Source organism: Myotis yumanensis, unplaced genomic scaffold (genome assembly GCF_028538775.1).
Source record: "Myotis yumanensis isolate MYYU_CA2020_CCGP unplaced genomic scaffold, mMyoYum1.0.hap1 SCAF_5, whole genome shotgun sequence".
NCBI lineage: Eukaryota > Metazoa > Chordata > Mammalia > Chiroptera > Vespertilionidae > Myotis > Myotis yumanensis.
The window spans coordinates 774,999-795,958 of NW_027223756.1; the positions used below are offsets into that span (position 1 = coordinate 774,999).

The following is a 20,960-nucleotide window of genomic DNA, read 5'->3' on the forward strand; positions in this document are numbered from 1 at the left end:
GGGATGAGCTCATTACCAGGAGGAGGCCCAGGCTGGGGGTGTGGGCCCAGCAGCAGGGAGGTGCTCCCCATCTGTGAAGTGGGTGCAAAGACCCTCAGGGTCCCAGACGGTGTGGGGATGAAGGAGATTGACAGAGGAAACCCACGAGTGCAGGGCGTGGGTGCCCGGTGCCCCTGTGGGCCTGCGGCACCTGCTCAAGGGCTCATTTCTGGGCTTTTCTCTTAGAGACTTTCTCCTGATTTCTCCCCCTCTTCCCTCACCCTCCTCTCCCTCCCTCCAGTGCCACGGCCCTCTGTCCTATGCCGTCCTGCCTGGCCCTGGGCCCACCACCTCTCCCAGTGGTGAGGGGCCTCCTGTCCTGTGCAGCCCACCCTCGGGCTCTTGTGGGCTCACAGGAGACAGAGCCTGTGGAGATGGCTGTCCCTGACACTCAGGCGCCCAGCCAGCCCGCCTCTGCCCTGGGTGCTCAGGGTCCTGCTGGGGAGCATGCTCATCACAATGTCCTCACTTCTCACCCTGGTTGGTGTGGCTTAGTGGATAGAGTGTCGGCCTGTGGACTGAAAGGTTCCAGGTTCAAATCTGGTCAAGGGCACATGCCCAGGTTGCGGGCTCGATCCCCAGTAGGGGGTGTGCAGGAGGCAGCTGATCCATGATTCTCTCTCATCATTGAAGTTTCTATTCTCTCTCCCTCTCTTTTCCTCTCTGAAATCAGTAAAAATATATTAAAAGAAAAAAAAAAAGTCCTCTCTCCCACTTCCCTGGGCTCAGAGCCTTCCACTCACCACCTTTCCAGAGCCTGGGCCCTCACTGCCACCAAGCCGTGTCCCACGTGAGAGGGGCGTGGCCTGTTCCTGGTGAGGTCCTTGCAGCCTTGCCGAGCCCTTCCCACCTCCTCCCTTTGCTGGAAACTCCCTCCCCTGGACGGTCCCCACCTGGCCTGCCCTGTCGGCCCTCCCCTGGCTGGTCCCATGCCTGTGCCCCCGGCCCATTGAGGTGACCACACAGCGAGACGGGAAGAATGGAATGGAAGTCAGCGCCCCGCAGCCCCATCTCACTCAGAAGAGCCACAGGAGAAGCAAGATGAGGGCGAGACACAGCTCCTGGGCCCCTCACCGTGAGAATCAAGCCCCTGCGTCAGCGACTCAAGCTCCTCCCCCTCAGGTCCTCTGTGCAGAGGCTGGAGTCCACAGCTGTCCGGAAGGCAGTGGGGCAGCTTGGATTCTGCACTTGTTTTAATACAAAAGCAATTCCCTCCACTTGCCGGTACCACACATTGAGGGCCAGGACTCCTTTCAATTCTCAAACCCACTGGGCCCTGGTGAGACCATCCCGACTCTCCCACACGCACTCCCTCGCTCCCTCCATCCAAGGTCGGGGTCAGAGGCCAACAGGAGTCTGCGGAGACACACTCCTCTCCTCTCCTGGCTTCCAGGGCGCAGGGGGCTCCCAGCGAGTCCCGCCTCCCCCTGGCTCTGTGGAGCCGCAGGTGTGGCTGCAAGTCCAGGTCACCACACCTGGCAGGTCTGGATCACCTCCTTCAAGGCCCGCAGCCCCTCCACGCTCCGGTCCTTCATGGCCATGGCCAGGAGGACGGCTCTGTTTCCGGCTTCTTGAGACACAAAGGTCACCAGGTTCTTTGCGAAGACGTGGATGAGAGGCTGGTGAAGGGAAGGGGAGAAAACCACGTCACGTGTGGCTTTTATGCCTGAAGTGTCCCCCAGGAGCCCAGGCATTCGCTGTGACAGTGACTCCGAGCTCAGAGGCTCAGACACACCAGGTCTCCCCCCACCACCCCCAGAAGGCGTCACTGCCGCTGCCTCCTCAGTGCTTCCGGCTCCTGTCTGTCTGCTCTCTAACCCGGGAGGCTCCTGAAGGAGAGGTCTGTGGCCGGACTCTGCCCAGGTGAGCATCTTCCCGGGACGGAGCATGGCGACCACCGCACCGTCTCACCCCAGGGTCACACTGGGGGGGAGGGGGGGTGCGCTGCTTGCCTGCTGGATAAGATGCTGAGGGGCTGGGAAAAGCACCCACCCTGGGCACACACCTTGCACCACGAAGACCCAGAAAACGCTGTCGCCCAGGTGGGGCTGCTGCCCCCCGACACTCCCTGTCGCCTCCCCACGGGGTCCTCCCACCCGTCACCTCGTCCTGCCCGAGAAGAACTTTGGTAGTGAGCGCGGGCTTGCTGATGTCACTGGTCACAGCGCTGGGCTCCAGGGCGACCAGGGTCCCCATCTTCCCGAACTGGGTCACCACCACCAGGATGTGGGTGCTGAAGGCCGTGCAGACCACCTGGGTGGGGACCCCACACACCACTTCCGTCTTCTGTTTGGACGTCACCAAGGGCTTGCCCTCCATGGCTGAGTCCCTGCGATGGCGCCCTGGCTGACATGACAGGAAGGGAAGAGCCGAGATGGCGGCGTAGGTAAACGCCGGTACTCGCCGCCTCCCAGACCACATCAGAATTACAACCAAAGCCCAGAACCTCATCAGAACCGCCTGAGCGCTGGCGGCATGGAAGCCCCACAACCAGAGGAGTGAAGAGGAGAGAGCGCTGAGAGTGGTGGGGGGTGGAAGGGGCGGGTCCGACACCCTCGTGAGCCGTTTTTCCAATCGGAAGGGATGTCTTGGCTGCAGAGGCGGCCCCACACCAGCCCCCAGCGGGGTTCCACGGCTGGAAGAGAAGCCCCTGTAACTACGGGCTGTCGGACCCAGCGGGGACTGGAGCTCCGTGACATGGAGGCTGCCGGAGACCCAGGCATTCCATTTGAGAGGCCGGTGCACTATCTTACTCCCACTCCCAGCACCGGGGGCTTTGGGGGACCCCGACACAAACGCGGGGGGGGGAGGGGGGGGGCTGGACTGCCTGGCATTGGGCAGGACTTCAGGGGTGGCTTCCTCCTGGGGTGCTCACAGGGGTCACTGTTCCTGCGCTGGCACCTCCCCTGCTGCAGGGTGACTGGCCCCGTATCTGTCTCCCCCAGCCGGGCCCACCCCACCCGCCCCCCTGGCGATTCCCTGAGGCCCCGCCCAAGCTGTTGGCTGCACTTTTCCATGTGAACGGCCTGTCCTGGCTCAGGCTTCAGCCTTCGCTAAAACCTCTCAGAGGAGCTGCAGCTGGCGACAGCGTGCCCCAAGCCTATCGCTAGAAGGCCCAGACCCGGCTCTAGCGCCAGCCTGCCTTGCTTCACAGCGGGGCCTCACCCGGGCACCCCCCCAGCCGTCCAAGGTCTGAAGCTCTCTCCCTAGCTCCTGCCAGGTGGCCCCGGCCAGTGGCTGGCCTTGTGCCCAGGGCACAGCTTCCGACCACAGCAGGTGACAACTCCACACACCGTGAGCCCCACACTCAGGGAGACTCAGGGAGCACAAAGCCCCACCAGAGCAAGGCCTGCTCCACGGGGTGCCTCCTGCACCGCAGCCTCCCGCTGTGGCCACAGCCCGTCCTCGCAGCCGGCGGGCCTGGCGGTCAATCCTCCCAGGACGCCCACAGCAGCCAAGGCTCAGCTACAAGCCTGTGCGCACAGCCCAGGCGACCGGGAGGCTGAGCCACCGGGCCCCGCGGGGCACCTGCTGCACAGGCCGCTCTGCCAGCTCCGCCCCGCACACGGGGGGGGGGGGGGCGCGGGGCGGGAAGCGGTTAGCCAAGGGTCCTACCTACGGGCACCGACTGCAGGGTGGTGGGGCGGGGCGATGGGGGAGCAAGAAGGCACGTCCGTAAAGCTCTCAACAATAGAGATTTAAAAACAAAATAAACACGTGCCTGTTAAAAAAAAGAGAACTGTTCCCAGAAAACAAAAGCCCAGGCAGGAACGGAGGGAGCTTGGAGAAAGGGAGGAAAGGAGCAAGTCGACCCGCGTCAGCGCCGCCTCGGGCTCCCGGGCAGCAGGACCGGATGCAGGGTCGCCACGCGGGCCGCCCCGGGCCTCCCGGATCGGGACTGGCGCACACGTCCGCCCGCGCCCCGGCCTCTAGAGGCGGGCGAGGGGCCGCATTCGCTCCCCGAGCCGCACCTCCACGGCTGCCGCCGCTCCGCACCCCGGGCGGCCCACCCAGCGGGCGGCCTTCGGCGCTGCCACCGCCGCCCCCGGGCCACCCCGGACGTTTGGTTCCTGCGTTTGGGGAGGCGACCCGCCAGGCCGGGCGCAGACCCCGCAGGCCGACCACTGGGACTCACCTCGCTCACCGCGCCCGGAAGTGACGCAGGGCGACGCGGACCTGCCCCCTAAGCCCCGCCCCACGGACCTGGCGGAAGTGCAACTTGCAGGGCTTCCGGTCCCCTGGCCGGGCCTTCCGGCTGTGAGTGGCTGGGGGTGAACAGCTGGGTTCCGCTTCCGGAGCCCCGGGGCGGGAGCTGCGCCGCTGGGACTCGGGGCCAGTCGCCCCCTCGAGCCCCGTTGGTGTGCGGGATGCTGCACGGGCCTCAGTGCGCACCGCTCAGTCCCAGCCGCCCGGGCCACGGTGGGGGCCGGCGGGCAGGTTACTCAGAGGACATCAGGGTGGGGGGTTCTCTCCAGACCAGCCAGAGGGGTTCAGGCCCAGGTGACCTGGAGCCCCTCCCCCGGGGAGGGTGAGCAGGTATGGAGGCCGGGGCTTCTTGCCGAAACTGGAAAATGCAGAAACAACACCGACGCCCAAAGGTGCAGGCCTCGTGGAAGTCGAGTCGGGGAGCCTCGTGGGGTGTGGCCCCTCCAGCGGGCGGGGTCTGTGCGCGCCCCCCCCCCCTTCTGGGTGGCCTTGCACACCCCGGGCAGAGGACAGCTCCCATCCTGTGGCACCCAGCGCAGGCCAGGCGGTGTAAGAGCTTTATTAGTGGCTCACTCAGCCACAACCCCGCCGAGTAGGAAGCTGACAGCGCTGACCCGGGCTGGATCGGGCTTCCAACCTTTCCCGCCCTCCTTTTTATGGTTTTTTTTATGCTCTTCAGCCTCCGTGCACCAGGCGTTTGGCCGGGAGCGCGGACCGCCCGGCTGAGCTGTCTCAGTCCAGGAGGAGGTAGTGAAAGGGGGTTTGATGGGTGCACCTGGCGCCTTGAGCAGGAGCCCTGAGTCCAGCTAGTGGCCCTCCCCCGCCCTCCCCCTGTCCTCCCTGAACTTCCTGTCCTCCCCATCTCCCAGGGTCGGTGTTTGGGTGGCTATAGCTCCATCTGGATCCCCTTGCCGCCAGCGCACCAGTCCTCTTGTGCCTCTGCTGTCCCCGTCACGCTCCGGCCGCTTCCTAGGCATGATTCGTGGTGCAGGAGGGAGGACATCTGGGGGGCAGGGGTTCCGGGGGGCAGTCGGGCCTTCCTGGTGGCATCTCTGTCAGCTCCCTGTGTCCCCGATGGACCTAAAGCAGCGTTGCCTGAGCTGCAGGCACTGATTCTGCTGGTAGTGAGAGTTCTGTCTTCCCGTGGGGCCTTGAGAACTTTATCCAGGTAAAGGGGGAGGAGGGACCCCCAACCCCCCCCCACACACACACACACTGCTCAACCTCCCTTTCTCCTAATGTTACAGGCAGGGTGGGGAGTCATGCGCTGACACCACAGCAGTTTGGGCCTTGAGACGCCTCCTCGTGCGTTAACACAACACCCCTCGCACCCCACACTCAGAGGCCTTTCCGTCAGGGCACATGCCGCCCCCCAGCCCACAGCACCGCTCCCCTGGGGAGCCCCGGCACCCCAGTATGTTCACTCCCGTTCTCCTGGCTTAACTCCTGTACAACCCACGTCTAGTCCAGTGAAGGCTGCTCCCTCCGAAGGGACTCCTGGCGGCCCCGCATAGAAGGCACGCGTTCCAAACATCGTCACAATAGACGTGCGACGGCGGTCCGGGCCTGAGAGCGCACGCCGTGTGGCCTTCGAGTGTGGCCTTTGTGTCCGGCTTCTTTAGCTCAGCGTCATGCTTTTCTTTTGAAATAGGTTTTTATTGATTTGAGAGAGAGGAAGGGTGAGGGGGAGAGAGAGAAACATTGACCTGCTGCCTCCTGCACGCCCCCTGCTGGAGGTCGAGCCCGCGACCAGGCGAATGCTGTGATGGGAATCAAACCAGGGACCCGGAGCACGGGATGACGTTCAACCCCTGAGCCTCGCCGGCGGCCTCAGCATGTCAGAGCGCCACGCCTTTGGAGGGACTGGTTCATGCCTGCTGAGTAGCCGGGAGGTTCGCTGACATCACAGTGGCAAGTGGGCCTCCCCGCGGGCCTGACACCCGTTTAATAGCGTCCCCCCCTCTGCACGCAGGGTCTCTGTCTGCACGCAGGGCCTCTGCAGGGGCACCGGGACCGGGACTGGGGAGTGGCAGTTACCAGGCGGCCTGGGTCCCTGGTCCCCTCGGCTGGTCTGTAAGTGTCAGAGCAGCCTCCGCTGCCCGTTCAGGCCCCGGGGTCCATACCACCGCCCGTCCCTGGAGGAAGGTCGTGATGGTAGAAGCGGGATCCCCTGTATCAGGAAGTAAATGTATGTGCGAGCGTGGGAAGCAGAGGCGGCAGGTGGGGCGGGGGCTGAGGCCACCCTCCCTGCTGTGCCTCCCCCCCCCATCTCCGGGGGCAGCTCTGCTGGGGAGGAGGGACGTGCGCCTGGCTTGCCCAGCCTCGTCCCTGCCCTCGGCCGCTGCCCATGTGACTGGCTGTGTCCCCCGCAGAGCCTCTGGTCACAGGGACTCGGGGATGACGAGCCCAGAAGTGGAAGCACAGCACAGGGTCTGACGGCTCCGTAGCAGCAGCTGCCTCGGCGCCCAGGTAGCGAGCGAGCCATGAATTTTCCCGAAGGAAGATTGTCTATGTGGTGGCGGAGGGGGGTGGGCGGGGGGATGTTAGAACGTAACTGCCACTGAGGTTTTCTTGGAGAAAAAGAATTAAAGGCAGCCAACTGAAAATCACACGTATTTTAATACAAACAGACCCCGGGTCTCTGAAATGCAAATGTTTCCCAAGGGAAATTAACGAAAACCGTTAAAACCGAGCCCAGTTTACAGGGACCCGGGGAGCAGTTCACCCACAAGGGGAGCGGCCCGCCCAGGAGCTCGCGGGGGCGGCAGGAGGCGTCCTGTCCTCGGGGTGGTGTCCTGGCGGGCGGGGACCCCCGTGAGTGGGACGGAGCGCCTGCCCTCTGGGGATGTGTGTCCACAGGAGGATGTTAACATCACACAGGAAACAACGAAAATCCTGCTGGGGACCCAGCTCCATCCGGGTCCAAACCCGAGAGCTGGGCTGTCACTCTTCCTCTGCCCACCCCGTCCACCCACGCGCACCCCAGAGCGAGGCGCCCTGCCCCGTTGGGAACATCCTGCTGCGGCACTCACGCCTCCTGCCGCTGGCTCAGCTCTTTTTTTTTTTTTTAAATAAATTTTTATTGATTTCAGAGAGGAAGGGAGAGAGAGAGAGAATCATCAATGCTGAGAGAGAATCATCAGTCGGCTGCCACCCGCACACCCCCTACTGGGGATCAAGCCCACAACCCGGGCATGTGCCCTTGACCGGACCCCAACCTGGGACCCTTCAGTCCGCAGGCTGACGCTCTATCCACTGAGCCACACCAGCCAGGGCTGCTCAGTTCTTTAATAAAGGAAACTTCAATCCACGTACAATTCCCGAAAGCCTTTCTTTCAACTTTTTAAATTCTTCCCCTGGAAGGAAGCCACCCCACACGGGGCTGTGGAGCCCGCAGCGAAGGAGCCAGACCACCCGGGGCCGTATGCACCCTCTTGTCTCCTACGAGGAGGGGACAGAAGCCCGGGCTGCTGGCCAGGGGCCATGACAACGCCTGCTGACCGGGGCGCATTCGCGTGGGCAAAGCAAGGGGGGTGGGGTGGGGCGGGGAGGGGAGGGAGCAACCAGGCCCTGCCCGGCTCTGCCTCTCACCAGCCAGCCGCCTGGGACAGCTCCTCCCCCAGCCCGGCCTCCGTGGCCGCGTCTGTGAAATGGGAGGCACCTGCTTGGTCACCCACTCAGCGAGCGCCCCCTGCTGGGTGCTGGCCTGGGCCCACCAGCTTCGGGTCCCAGGACAGAACGGGAGAACCCTCCTGCCACAGACGGACAGGCAAGGGCTGCAGGGTGTGTGTGTGAGAGAGAGAGAGAGAGAGAGAGAGAGAGAGAGAGAAACCTCCCAGGAAAACGGCTGCGAAGAGGGCGCGGGAGGCAGAGGTCGGCCGCGTCCTGGAAACACAGGCCCCGCTGCCTCCTGCGAGCCGGTGGACGCTGTCCCAGAGCCGTGTTGGGGGGGTTAGTGGGACTTGTGTTTCGTTTTTCCTCGTTGACGCGCGGCTTGTACTTTGTGTAGCCAGTAGCACCCTTTACGTTTATGATCAGAAGGGAAGAGGCAGGAAGGAAGGAAGCATAGGGCCTGGCAGCAGGGACTTGCCCCGTGGAGGCCCACCCCGGCCCAGGCGGGTGCGAGGTGGGTCTCCGCCTGGGGACCGGGAGGAGGGCTGTGCGGGAGCTGCAGGGCGGTCCTGTTCCCAGGGCTGGCGGGCGGGCGGCAACTGTGCTGCCGGACAGCCCCGCTGGGGGGCGGCGGAGGCCACCGAATGCTCCCGCGGAGCAGGCCCGGCTGACCTGTGTGGACGGCACCAGATGTCCTGACTCCTCGCTGCCCGCCGCCCCCGGGAGGGGCTGTCCTTCCCCTCCTCCTTGGCCAGGCCCCTCCCTGCGTCCCCGGAGGCTCAGCTCCGTTTACTCCGACCCGTGTCACTAGCGCCCGCGGAAGGGCCTCCACCCCCATGGCCCGGGCGCGGGGCAGGGCAGCCCCGACCTTGCCCAGCAGGTCCCTCCTGGGTCGGGAGGTGGGTGTGAGGTGGTGCCTCTGGGCGTCGGGGTCACAGGGAGGGCACGCGTCTGCCACCAGCACCTGCTGCCTCCTTGTCTGGCCCGGCCCCCCCCCCCCCCCCCCCCCCCCCCCCGCGCCCGCGGCCGCCCCCCTGCCGCCCGGTTCTCCCCATGTGTGTCTGGCGCCCTCGGCATCCCCAGGGCCGTGGCCCCCGCGGCTGCACGGGGAGCGGGTGCCAGAACCGGAGGGAAGAGCGGGCATCGGGCTTAAACTCGTTAAACCCATGAGCCCTGGGAGCAGCGTCTGCGCCGGCCGCGTAATCTCGTTGGGCCGCGGGGTAATTTGTTTAGCTGTGCTGATCGCTGAAGGTTAATTCAATTGGACTCGGTTATTTATTTGCACCCGGATTTGCTAAGTGCCTTTGGAGGGACAGGAGGGCTTCATCCGAGCGGCTTCGCCAGGGGACGCCGTGCCTGGGGGACCCTCCCTCCGCCCCTCTCCCCACACCTGCCCTCCTGCAGGTGCACATGTGGCTGGCGTCCTTCTGTGGCCCCTCGGTGTCAGCCCAGCCGCCGCCCCCGGGCCTCCCCGCACAGCTCCCCTCCCGTCGCCAGGACGGCTCACCTGCAGGTTAAGTTGCACCTGGTGTTCTCAGAATCCACTCGCTTTCCCAGCTCTCGGGGCTTCTCAGCTGTCTCGTCCTCCTGCCTCTCACTTCAGGAGGAGGGAGCGGAGGGAAGGGCTGGGGAAGGGGCCCCAGGACAGCCCCCTGACCTCACCTGCCCCCAGTCCACACCGGCACCGGCTGAGGGCACCCTCCCTCCACCGACACAGAGCCGGCTGAGAGTGCGGGACACAGGCCCACCCCAGGCCTGCCGGTCGCCCCCAGTCCCACCTCTCTGGACCCTCCAAAGGCCTTCCACACCCCAACTGCCCACCTCACGTCCTGTGCCGGACACTCAGCAGGTCCCAGGGGTGGAGCTATGCTCTGGACAGTGTCTCGTTTAGAAGATCTGAGTTGGCCCCTATGAGCCCGCTTTACAGATGAGAAAACCGAGGCTCCGGAAGCAGGCCTCTCAGGCCTCTGGGCGGATGCTGTGTGCTGACCTGTGGGCCCAGCGCCCTGAGGCCTTGGGGCCGGGAGGAGGGCGGGTCAGAGCTGGGAGGTCTGCCTGGGCCTCGGAGCTGCTCCATGGAGCTCAGACCAGGAACAAAGTGGGGCGACCAGGGTCTGAGTGAGAACGGAGTTTCCCCGCCCGCTTTGGGCCTGGGTAGCACCTCAGGTCCCGGCAGTGGTGGCCCGAGTCTCGCTGAGTGCGGGGCCGGGGGAACCCGATGGACTGGGCAGCGAAGGGCACCTGGACCCGGGGACCGGACAGCAGGGAGGTGGGGAGGGGAGGAGCCAGGGACCTCGCCACTTCAGGGGCAGGGTCCATGCAGCATCCGTGGGGCGGGACCCGGGAGAACGTGGGAGGGCGAGCCTGGTCCCCGTGCAGGTGGGAGGCTGAGCCCGCAGCCCCGCCCCTCCTAACAGGACACAGGGCGAGGGGGGCGGGCAGGTCCTGCTGCGCGTGCTCCTGTGGGCGCTCAGTGCACCCAGATGTCCCTCGGGCCCCACCGCGAGTCCCGGGAGGCCGGCCAACCGCAGAAGCGCTATCGCTACCGGGACGAGGAGGCCACAGCCTGGAGGGCGCTGTGACCGGCCAGCGGCCTTGAGAGGACGAAGAGCAGCAGCTGGACGCCCGCCCCCTTCTCCCCTGCAGAGCCCGACGCGCTTGTGAACTTGGCAGGCATGGCGGCTCCCAGTCCGGGGAAGCGGCCCGTTCTGCCTCCGATCACGAGGCTGATTTGCACTCCACGCTGTGGAGAGAAGGTGCAAATGTGATTCCTCGCAGCTGCGGCGGGAGGACGTGCACGCAGGGAAGATGAGAGGCGAGGATTCGTTTTCAGGCAGAAGCGCACACTCGCTCCCCCGGAGCCCGTCAGAGGCTGAGAGCCCGAGCGAGCGCGAGGCCCTGCTCCCCTGGACGAGGTCCTGAGCCGAGCTGCCCTGTCTGCGTGAATACCACCAGGCTCCTCTACTATTTGCAAACAACAGAGGTCTGGCTGGAATGTGCGGAGGCAGGATTCCGGGGCTTTGCACGTAAAAGGGAGGCTCGGGCCACCCCGCTGGGCTCAGCACACCCAGCCGTCCTCACTCTGCCACCCCTGCCGTCCTCCCAGAGCCAGCGGCCGACTCGTCCAGGCCACGGCCAGCCCCAGGCCACCCGCTCCACGGCCCTTCCCCTTCCGTCTCTGCCCAGGGCAGGCCTCCTGGCTCCACACACCAGCCACATTTCCAGGGAGTGGGGTCCGGGCTTGATGAGTTGGGGGACACAGCTCGGCCCATAGCAGCCGACCGCCCCCCCTAGGCTCAGGGTGCGCCCCCCACCGTCCTCTCCCGGGATTTGTAGCCAGAGCTCGAGGGAGACAAGCCTTTCCCGTCTGGTGGCAGAGGGGGTGGGGTAGGAATGGGGGTGTCTAAGGCTCTGGGCCTCGTCCCCCAGTCGCCCCCCCAGGGGAAGAGGCTGCCCTGGAGGTGCTGGGTCCGGTGCCCGTGGCCTCCTCGTCCCGGTAGCGATAGCACTTCTGCGGTTGGCCGGCCTCCCGGGACTCGCGGTGGGGCCCGAGGGACATCTGGGGGCACTGAGCACCCACAGGGGCACGTGCAGCAGGACCTGCCGCCCCCCTCGCCCTGTGTCCTGTTAGGAGGGGCGGGGCTGCGGGCTCAGCCTCCCACCTGCACGGGGACCAGGCTCGCCCCTCCCACGTTCTCCCGGGGCCCACCCCACGGATGCTGCATGAGAAGTGCAGCCACGACACGCCTGGTACCCGTGTGCCCACCACCAGGAAGGAAGGTGGCGACACCGAGACTCCCCTTTCCATCTTCCTTCTGTGTCCAGTCCCCAAACCTCTGGTGAGTCCGCTTTGCACACAGAGCCTGTCCCAGGTCTGGCTGGGGGGGCGGGGAGGGGCACAGGCCCTGAGCCAGGAGGCCCAGCGCACAGCCTGCCTGTCCCTGTCACCTGGAGGGCCTGCCCTCCCCAGCCTCCCCCACCCCCTCTGTGAAATGAGGTGTGGGGGTCAGGGGCAGGCCCGTCCATGGCCTGGCAGCACCAGGTCCCTCCTGCCAGCAGGTGGTGGCAGCAAGTGTCCCAGCCTCCACGTGGCGCAGAGCGAGCCCTGGGCCTTGGCAGGGGGGACAGACGGACGGACGTAGGACCTTTGGCGCAGTGCCCAGTGCCCCCCGCCCCCCACCCCCCCACGCATTCAAGGACTGAGCCCCAGCTTTGTAGGGAGAAGGGAGGGAGGCCCCATTCCCGCCTCAAGGCCAACCCTCAGCGGAGCTCCGGGTCCATCCATCACCCCGTCCTCACACACCCCCGGCCGCAGGCGCCCTCCTGGGTCCAGATGTTCTCCCCATGCTGGGGTCCAACCCCAGCAGGTCCAGGGGTCCCCAAAGGTGTGGACGGAGTTGGCGAAGAAGGAATGACACGGAGACAGCCTTCAGTTGATCAGCAACCTAGCCAGGATCTCTAGCCATGATCTCCAGCGAAGTTCTGGTGTTTATTGTCTTGTTACATCTGTATTTATACCAGTTGATTTTAATCCTGTCAATTTCTATTGCAAAGGTTAGGGCGTTTCTTATCTCCATTCCAGGGAGTAAAGATTATGTAGCTTAAGCGTGATTGTTCTTAGTTAAAGTGATTAACTACCCGCCTGGCACTTAGGTAAGGGGTTTTATTCCCTCCCTAACTTCAGGGAAAAATCCTTACCTGGGGAAACAACCTTCCTCGGAGAGGCGACCTTGGTTAAAACACATGGCGCCAAGAAGGGGAGCAAACATATCAAGAACAGTATGCCATATACGCCAGGTCCCTTGAAACATATGCTGTGCAGATGTTTCTTTCCTGCAGCGACTGTGTCAAGCAGCAAGGATGGACCAGCTTCCGGCATCCCCGGAGCTGGCTCCAGACGCCCCAGCGAGACACGCCCCTCGCACAGGCGTGTGTGGGATGTTCGCAGCAGCCCTGAGTGTCAAGGGCAGAACAGGACCAGTCTTCTGACCCTGGGGGAGGTGCCCCGCCTGGCCCAGGCCCAGTGGTGGGTCTGCAGGTGCCTTTGTGCTGTGGAGGGGCTGGGAGTGGCTCCTATCCTGGGCACCTGGGCAAACAGGGCAGGGCCAGGTGGGTCAGTGGCCAAGAGCCAGAGGTCAAGCCCTGGACGGCCCGTGGCTGGGAGCCACTGTGGGTGACCTGGGGCACAGCCCTGCTCCTCTTTCTGACTTAATTTTTCTTTTCTTTTTTCAAAATATATTTTTATGGATTTCAGACAGGAAGGGAGAGGGAAGATAGAAATATGAATGATGAGAGAGGATCACTGATCGGCTGCCTCCTGCCCGCCCCACACTGGGGATCAAGCCTGCGACCCAGACATGTGCCCTGCCTGGGAATCGAACCGCGACCTCCTGGTTCATCGGTCGATGCTCAACCCGTGAGCCACACCGCCGGGCTGTCTGACTTTTCTTACCTGCAGACTCTGCTCTCATGGGGACTAAGATGCCCACAAACCCCGCAGGCTCCAGGCGAGCCCCGAGATGTGTCTGTGGGGGCCCCCGGCTCCTTTCCGAGCCCTCGGCATCAGGCCGCTCGGTGCCGCCAGACCCCCGTTACCAGTCGGGTGATTAACTAGATTCACGGAGTGGATGAGGAACTCGGATATAAATAAATATTCCTGGAGCTCTTCCACCCCCTGCGGGCATGAACTTTGAATAATTGGAGAGAATTATGCTGAGGACTAATCAAAACTTTTTTCCTTTTGCTAATTACCTCTGGGCTTCATCAGTGTCAGAGTCTAATCAGCTCCAGACATCTTAATCGGCCCTGGGGAGGTGCAGGGAGCAGGCTGGTGTCATATCAGGGGCCAGGAGCTGGGGCGGGGTCCCGCCTGGCCTGGGGTGGGGGCTGGCAGTGGGGACGGGGAGGGAGCCGCTGGGGGCCGCAGCCGCCTCTGATGAAGGTGAGGGAAGCCCTCCTGGCCAGGCTGCGGGCCAGCTCCCCGCTTCCCCACCCTCCAGGCCTGGCCTGCGGTTTATCGGGACCCGAAGAGGGGCCGATCCCTGAGGCCGGTGGGTGGCGTGGCGGGGCCTGGGGGCAGTTCCGGGTTCTTAGTTGGGATTCTTGGGGTCTTCAGGGGCAGGAGGCTGTGCTCCCCTCTGCAAGCCTGCTCTGCGAGGGCACAGCTCTGGGGGGGCCTCCGGTCCTTCCCCAAACCCCTTCCCGGGGACACGGGGTGCTGTGTGACTTGGGCTGGGCCTTGCCCTCTCTGGGCCTGTCTCCCTCCTCTCACCCTCTGGAGTCCATGCCCAGAGACTTCCAGGCACAGCCATGACCTTAGCTGGGCAGCGGCCTCCGGCCGGGCCACCAGGGACAGGTCCTGCCGCCCGCCTCTGAGGGGCCTCCGCCCACCCCCTGGTCCCAGGCCCTGGGCCGGCTTGTTCTCCGGAGCATCCGTCTCTGCTCCGTGATGGATCCTCTGTTTGCTATTTTGGTTGCAGAATAATGTTTATCACTTCACACAACAGTGACACCCCCCCCCCCGGCCCCCGGCCCCCGCACCGTAGGCCCCGGCGGAGAGCTGCTTTCCCGGGCTACACTCTGACTTTAATTTTCCACTCCCCACCCCTCTATTCCCCCTGATTGCATTTTGGGCTCTTTTTGGGCATCTGAAATGAGCATACATTTTCCAGGTGATATTTTTTAATAAAAACCATCATTTATGATTATTTTGCTTCTCCGCTAACTGTCAGCCTCCTCATTTGATTTCTGCTCACTGCGGTTCCCCGTCTGCTTCCTCGCCCACACAGACGGGGTGTGTGCCAGGCCTTCCTTACTCGCCGCCCCCCCCGCCCCCCCGCCCGTCCCACGTCACCCAGCCCTGCCAGGGGCGTGTCACCAGCTCACCTGTCACAGAGGGGCTGGGGGGCCGGGCTGCCCGCAGGCACAGGCTGTGGACTCCGCCAGGCTCCTCCGGGCACTGGATCCCTGGTCTCACGCAGGCGGCACCCAGCAAATCAGGCTCCCCCCTTCCCCCAGCAGCACCCTTCATCTCCGAGACTCAGTTCTCCCATCTTTTTTTTTTTTTAATCTATTTTTATTGATTTTAGAGAGAAAGGGAGAGGGAGAGGGACAGAACATCAGTGATGAGAGAGAACCATTGATCAGCTGCCTCCTGCACGCCCCACACTGGATTGAGCCTGCAACCCAGGCCTGTGCCCCAACCGGGAATCAAACCCTGACCTCCTGGTTCATAGGTCGATGCTCCACCACCGAGCCACGCTGAATGGGCTCAGTTCTCTCATCTTTGAACATAGGGCCGTGCATAATTCATTCGTTCACTCACAAACATTGATTGCTGTGTGCCGGGAATAGCTACACGCTTGTCCTAGGGCAGGAGCCACCTCAGCTGTCACCCTCCTGCACATGGAGCCCCCTCCGCACTCACACACCAGCAGGAAGCAGCCCTCGGCTGCCCCTTGGTCTTGCTGTGTGACCTTGGGCAAGTTGCTGACCCTCTCTGAGCCTTCTTGGTTTTCCTTCTCTGGGCTCCCTCCTCCCTTGGCAGGACATGATCGCTTTCCCATCAGCCCCAGGGGATCCTGTTTCCAGCAGCAGCAGCAGCCCCCCCACACCCCGCACCCCCCATCCCTGTGGCTGCTTGCCAGACTGCTCTTCCCCTGCGGCCAGCCAGGCAGCCAGAGCCCGCCATGCAGGGGCAGCCACAGGCCCTCCCGCCTCCAGCCGGCCACTCTCTGGACCCCTCTCCCGGGCCGTTTTTTGGAGAGGTACCCCACTGAGTGTGCTGGTGGAGGGACTCCCAAGCCACGCCCGAGGCTGAGGCCGGTGGAGGGGTGGAGGAGCCGCTTCTGCCACAGCAGTGGTGGGAAAGCGTCTATGAATATTCATGTCTCACATGAATATTCACGGCGATAATCATGCACCTCCTCTCCATCCCCTTCCCTTGGGCACCCCCAGAGCTCCCCTCTTCTCTCCAGTGACTCTGACCTCCAGGGGCCCTGCCTCCATCCACAGTGACCACCAGCTGCACAGGGAGCCCCTGGTCCTGGGAGCCCCCCCGCTCCCCAGGTGGAAGGACCCGGCCTGGGCTCAGGAGGGCGAGGCTCCGACTCGACTCTGAATCCACAACCTGAGTCTCAGTGTCCCTTCCTACCTCCACGGCCCTCTGTCCCCAGAGGGTCCGGCCAGGCTGACCGCCCTCTCTGGTTCCATCTTCCATTCTCCGGGTGCCCCCTCGTGCTGGGGACACAGCTGGAGGCTTGGGTTCCCTGAGGGCGGGCCAGGCCAGGGGCCAGGTTCCTGGGACGGTCACCAGAGAGGCCTGGGGTCAGGTGTCTCTGACTCTGGGCTCCATGGACAGCGGCCCGTGTGTGAGGCCCAGTCCTCGCTCTGAGTGGAGTGCAGGCTGTGGGACCCTGGCCCTGGGCCTGAGCTTTCGGCCGCACATAGGCCGCCCACCTGGCCCTCGCGGGGGGTGGACGTGCGGCTCGGAGTCTGGCGCCAGGGCTGCACGGGGCGCAGCGGAGCCAGGCCCGCCTCGCTGCCTCCCGCTTGGAGCCACCTTCCCGGGTGGAGGACGGACGGAGGCCCCTTGTCTGTGGGTCTAGCTCAGGCTGACCCTGTATGAGCCCTGGGGTGCACCCTGTGCTGCTCCCCTGAACACACTCCCCCCAGCTTCCCCCGGGCCCCACGCGGCCACCGCCATCTGTGGGGGGTGGCAGAGGAGAGGGCTCGAGTGGCCCGGAGCGCGGGCGGGACAGATGGTCCATCATTAGCCATTTTCATTCATTACTGGCTCTGCCTGCGATGGGCTGCCTCCTGGGCCGGCTCCGCGGACGGCGGGTCCCAGCGACTCTGGCAGGAGGCGAAGGCATGCGCTCAGCTCAGCGTGCTGCCCGCCCGCTTCCTCGGAGGCCACAGCCGCTTGGGTGAGTGCGGTCCTGGGGCACCGGCCAGGCCAGGGGAGGCCAGTGTGCAGCTGCCCCTGCCGAGGGGCCTGGGGGAGGGCTGGTGCGGGCAGCTCACGGGGCTCCTCGGACCCGCCCGGCCGGCAGGTGCACAGGCAGGAACACACAGGGGCCCCGGGACCCCGCTCGGGGCCGAGACCCCTGGAAGCCCTCCCGGCCCCTCGCTGCTGGGCGCAGCCGCCTCTGGGCGTGAGTGGTTCTCTGTGCCCACTGGGCCTGGGAGGGCCTGGGGCCGCAGACCCGACGCTGCAGCAAAAGCCGGTGCCTGGGGCTTGTCTGCCGAGGCCACAGCCTTCCTCAGGTCTGCAGACCCAGCCTGATCCGTGGGGGCCCCTCAGGCTCTGGGTGCCACGCCCCCAGCCCAGCACTGTCCCCGACCGGCCAGGATGCTGGCTAGGCCTCTTCCTGTCTCCAGGCTTCAAATTCCCGTCTGCAAAGTGGGGTGGGTAGCACCTCGCCACCGATGCCGGGGTAGCTGATTGCGCTGCGTCCCCCGCGGCCTCTGGCCTCTGTGAGGGGTGCCTGTGTCTGGCTGGACCCCCAACAAGGAGGAATAGAAGATACATCGGGGACAGGGACCCCCCTGGTCAGACAGGTCCCGGGCAGGCACTGGCCTGGGGGGGCTGGAGGGGTTGCCGAGGCGCAAGGCCAGGCTGCGTGGCCCTGAGTGCCTGGTCTCCCTGCAGCCAGGACCTGGGGTTCCTCCGGCTTCGGGGTGCAGTGGCCTGTCGGCCTGGGAGATAACGGGACCTGGCGGCTCACACAGGTGAGGGGTGTGGAGGCCGGAGCGGGGCCACGGGAACCAGCGTGGCCGTCCAGGGCTTCGACCATCGTCTGCCTTCCTGTGGCTGAGAAACAAGGTGGTGGTGGTGCAGGGTGAGGCCCGGCGCCCGTCCCCCCGAGGACGCCGTGGGGTCCCCACGGGACACAGCAACACAGCAGTGAGCACCTGGAGAGACCCTGAACGACGCTTCTTCTCAGATTCACCCCGTTGGAAGGAATGATCACTCACAGTGTGTGTACATTTTTGGGGACCCCTTGTATATCCAAGAGAAACGAAAACCCAAGTTCACACAGAGATCTGTCCATGAATATTCATAGCAGCATATTCGTAATGTCCCCAAAGTGGGAACAAGGCAAGTGCCTGTCAGCAGCCGCGTGGATGAGACGGGGCCCAGCGTGCGGCGATGGGTGTTATTAGGCAGGAAAGGAATGGGAGGGGAGAGGCAGCGGTTTTCAAACTTTTCGCCTCCTGGCGCACACACTCGTGCCTGAAGTTCTGTGGCGTCTCTCACACAGACGGGTGTGATTCTGACGCCCTCGCACAGGACGGCTCCTGTGTTGGCTGTGGTCACTTTGTATTTGACATGCGAGAGAAGGAGGCCAGTGTCCCTGCCAGTCAGGCATTGCATGCTTTAAAACAATTATTTTTTTAATTCAGATTTTTTTATTATTGATTTCAGAGAGGAAGGGAGAGGGAGAGAAAGAGAGAGAAACATCAGTGATGAGAGAGAAGCATGGATGGGCTGCCTCCTGCACACCCCCTGCTGGGGACGGAGCCTGCAATACGGGCATGTGCCCTTGGCCAGAATCGAACCTGGGACCCTTCAGTCCGCAGGCCCATGCTCTGTCCACTGGGCAACCCCGGCCGGGGCAAAGAAATTCTTGCGGCACCACAGTGCGCGCGGCACACCGGTTGAAAATCACTGCCCCTGCCCTGGCCGGTTTGGCTCAGTGGATGGAGCGTCGGCCTGCGGACCCAAGGGTCCCGGGTTCGATTCCGGTCAAGGCCATGTACCGTGGTTGTGGGCACATCCCCAGTGGGGGGTGTGCAGGAGGCAGTTGATCGATGTTTCTCTCTCATCGATGTTTCTACTCTCTATCCCTCTCCCTTCCTCTCTGTAAAAAATCAATAAAATGTATTTAAAAAAATAAAAAGAAAATCACCGCCCTACAAAATAAACGAATCTCAAAAGCAATGCAGGTGACCACAGTGTGGCCTCTGAAACCGGGGCTTCCCGTCCAGCGCAGGCGGGGGGTGAGGGGCGGGACGGAGTTGGAGAGGCCTCTGGATCGGACCCGAACCGGAGGCGGAGCCACCTTCGTACCCGGTTCCCGCTGATCCCGGCCTCACGCGCCACTCCCACCCCGGTCCCGGCCCCTCCCCGCCAGCAGCCGGCCTCGCCGCTCCGCCTGCCTTTGCCCACCCGGGGCGAGGCCGCGGGGCCGGGGCACCGCGCAGGGGCGGGTCCGGGGTCGCGCGGGGACCGGTGCTCCCGCGGCTCGGGCAGGGCCTGCTCGCAGCCGCCGGGCGGGGGCGCTCTTGAGCCTCGTTTGGCATTTTCTCCCGCCGCTCCAGCCGCAGGCAGGGGCAGGGACTGGGGGGCAGTGGGGGACGCCCGGGGGCCGTGTGGCCCCTCCGGGCGGGCTCCGGGGGGCGAGGGGGCTGCGGATTGAGCATCTAGTTTAGGGGCCGACCCAGCGATTTCGGACGCCGGGGGGTTCGGGAGGCGAAGGAGGGGAACGGGGGTCGATGGGAGGGAAATTCGCTAAACCCAGCCTCGCGGGAGTCGGAAGGGGCCTGGCGGACCCTGCGCCCCCTCCCTCCCTCCCTCCCGCCGAAATGGGGGACGGGCAAGAGGAGGGAAGCGGGAGGGTCAGCGACCCGGGGGTGGGCCAGCCCCCGGGGCTCCTGCCCCCTCTCCCGGCCCTGAGCGCGCCCCCGCCGGCTGTGGGCATTGCGCGCGCCCACGCAGGTCCAACTTGGGGTCAATTTCCACGTGGTTCTCCGGGCAGGTGTGCGCACGGCGGTGTCCACGCGCATGCACGTCCCCCAGGTGCTCACCTCCCCTCGCCACCAGGGTCCGGACTCCCAGACCATGGGTGGGGGGGAGGGGGGCTCCGCTCCGAATGGGGGGCGGGGTCAGGGGGCGCGGGAGGCGGGCCAGGAGGAGGGGGCGAGCTTGCCTGTGGGCTCCCCACGCCGCCCCCTCCGCCCGCCCCAACTTCCCTGAACAGGTCACCCCTCGGTGCACCGGCGAGCGGGAGGGACACCGCCGCCCGCCCCTCCGGCCGCCCCCGCCCCCCGCAGCCCTCCCCGCTCCGCTCCGCCACGGAACCCGCGATCGCGCTCAGAGAGAATGTGCCACAACCTCGGCGCCGCCACCGCGACCGCCACCGCGACCACGCAGGAGCCGGCGCCGCCGCTGCCCGGCCTGCGCTGCCGGCCCCGGACTCGGAGCGCGCGGTCCCCGCCGCCGCCCCGCGCTCGCCCCGCGCTTGACGCAGTGAGCGCCGCAGCCGGGTCCCCGCCGGCTCCGCGCCGCTCCCGGGCGCAGGCCGAGCCCAGCCGGGCGGGCTCCGGGCGGGGCGGGCCGGGCGCGAGGGGGAGGAGACCGGTCTGGAGCCAGCGAGCCCGGAGGAGGAAGAGGAGCAGGAAGGAGGGAAGCCGCCGCCGCGCCCGGGCACCGAGCACGCACGCCCCGCGGCCGCGACCGCGCTCCGGCCCCGGCCCGCACCCGGCCCAGGTAGGAAGGGGCTTGGGGGGGTCTGCGTGGGGCGGCGGGGGCGGGGGTCCCTCTGCCGCAGCTGCGGGCCCGTGGGTCCCTGCCCCGGGGGAGGCGGGGAGGATGCGCGCCGGCAGCCGCGGGGGTGGACGCGGGTCCCCAGCGGCGCTCCCAGCCCCGGCCGCCCCAGCCCCCCGCGCCCTGCCCTGGGCGGCCGCGCGGGGCCGAGTCCCTCCCGCCCCGAGGCTGTTGTTGCGGCGCGTAGGGTCCGCGGTTTCCGGGCGCCTCGGTTCCGAGGCGGACGCCCCCGAAGTTCGCGTCCTCCAGCCCCGCCGGCCAAACTTCCCTCCCCAACGCCGCGGTGAGAAGGGCGGGGACTCCGGACCCCTCGGGCTGCGCGGCGCCGCGGGGACCCTGTAACTTTCCAGGCGGGCTGGGCGGGGAGCGGGGGAAGGGGTGGTCTTGCCCGCGAGCGCTCGGTGGGAGTCGCGGCGCCCCAAGCGGGCCGGCACCGAGCTCGCGGGACCCACCGCCCTCCGCTATTAATAGGCACCAGCGACCTGGACCTCCCGGCCCGGAGCCCTGACGCTGGGCTCAGCCGTTCGGGCGGGGTGGGACCCCAGGCCAGGGC

General features: G+C 65.5%; 1 protein-coding gene across 2 annotated transcripts; it reads right to left on the reverse strand.

Moving 5' to 3' along the window:
* Nucleotides 1-1,214: 1,214 nt before the first annotated feature.
* PSMG3 (proteasome assembly chaperone 3) lies at nt 1,215-4,234 on the reverse strand. Of its 2 annotated transcripts, none has more exons than XM_070414254.1 (3): nt 4,175-4,234; nt 2,143-2,385; nt 1,215-1,658 (listed from the first exon to the last, which is right to left on the reverse strand). In XM_070414254.1, the coding sequence occupies exons 2-3, from the start codon at nt 2,356-2,358 to the stop codon at nt 1,506-1,508; spliced, it is 369 nt and encodes a 122-aa protein (XP_070270355.1). In that variant the 5' UTR covers nt 2,359-2,385; nt 4,175-4,234; the 3' UTR covers nt 1,215-1,505. The 2 variants fall into 2 exon arrangements, with proteins under 2 accessions (XP_070270355.1, XP_070270356.1); XM_070414255.1 differs by lacking the exon at nt 4,175-4,234 and adding an exon at nt 4,011-4,127.
* Nucleotides 4,235-20,960: the final 16,726 nt, after the last annotated feature.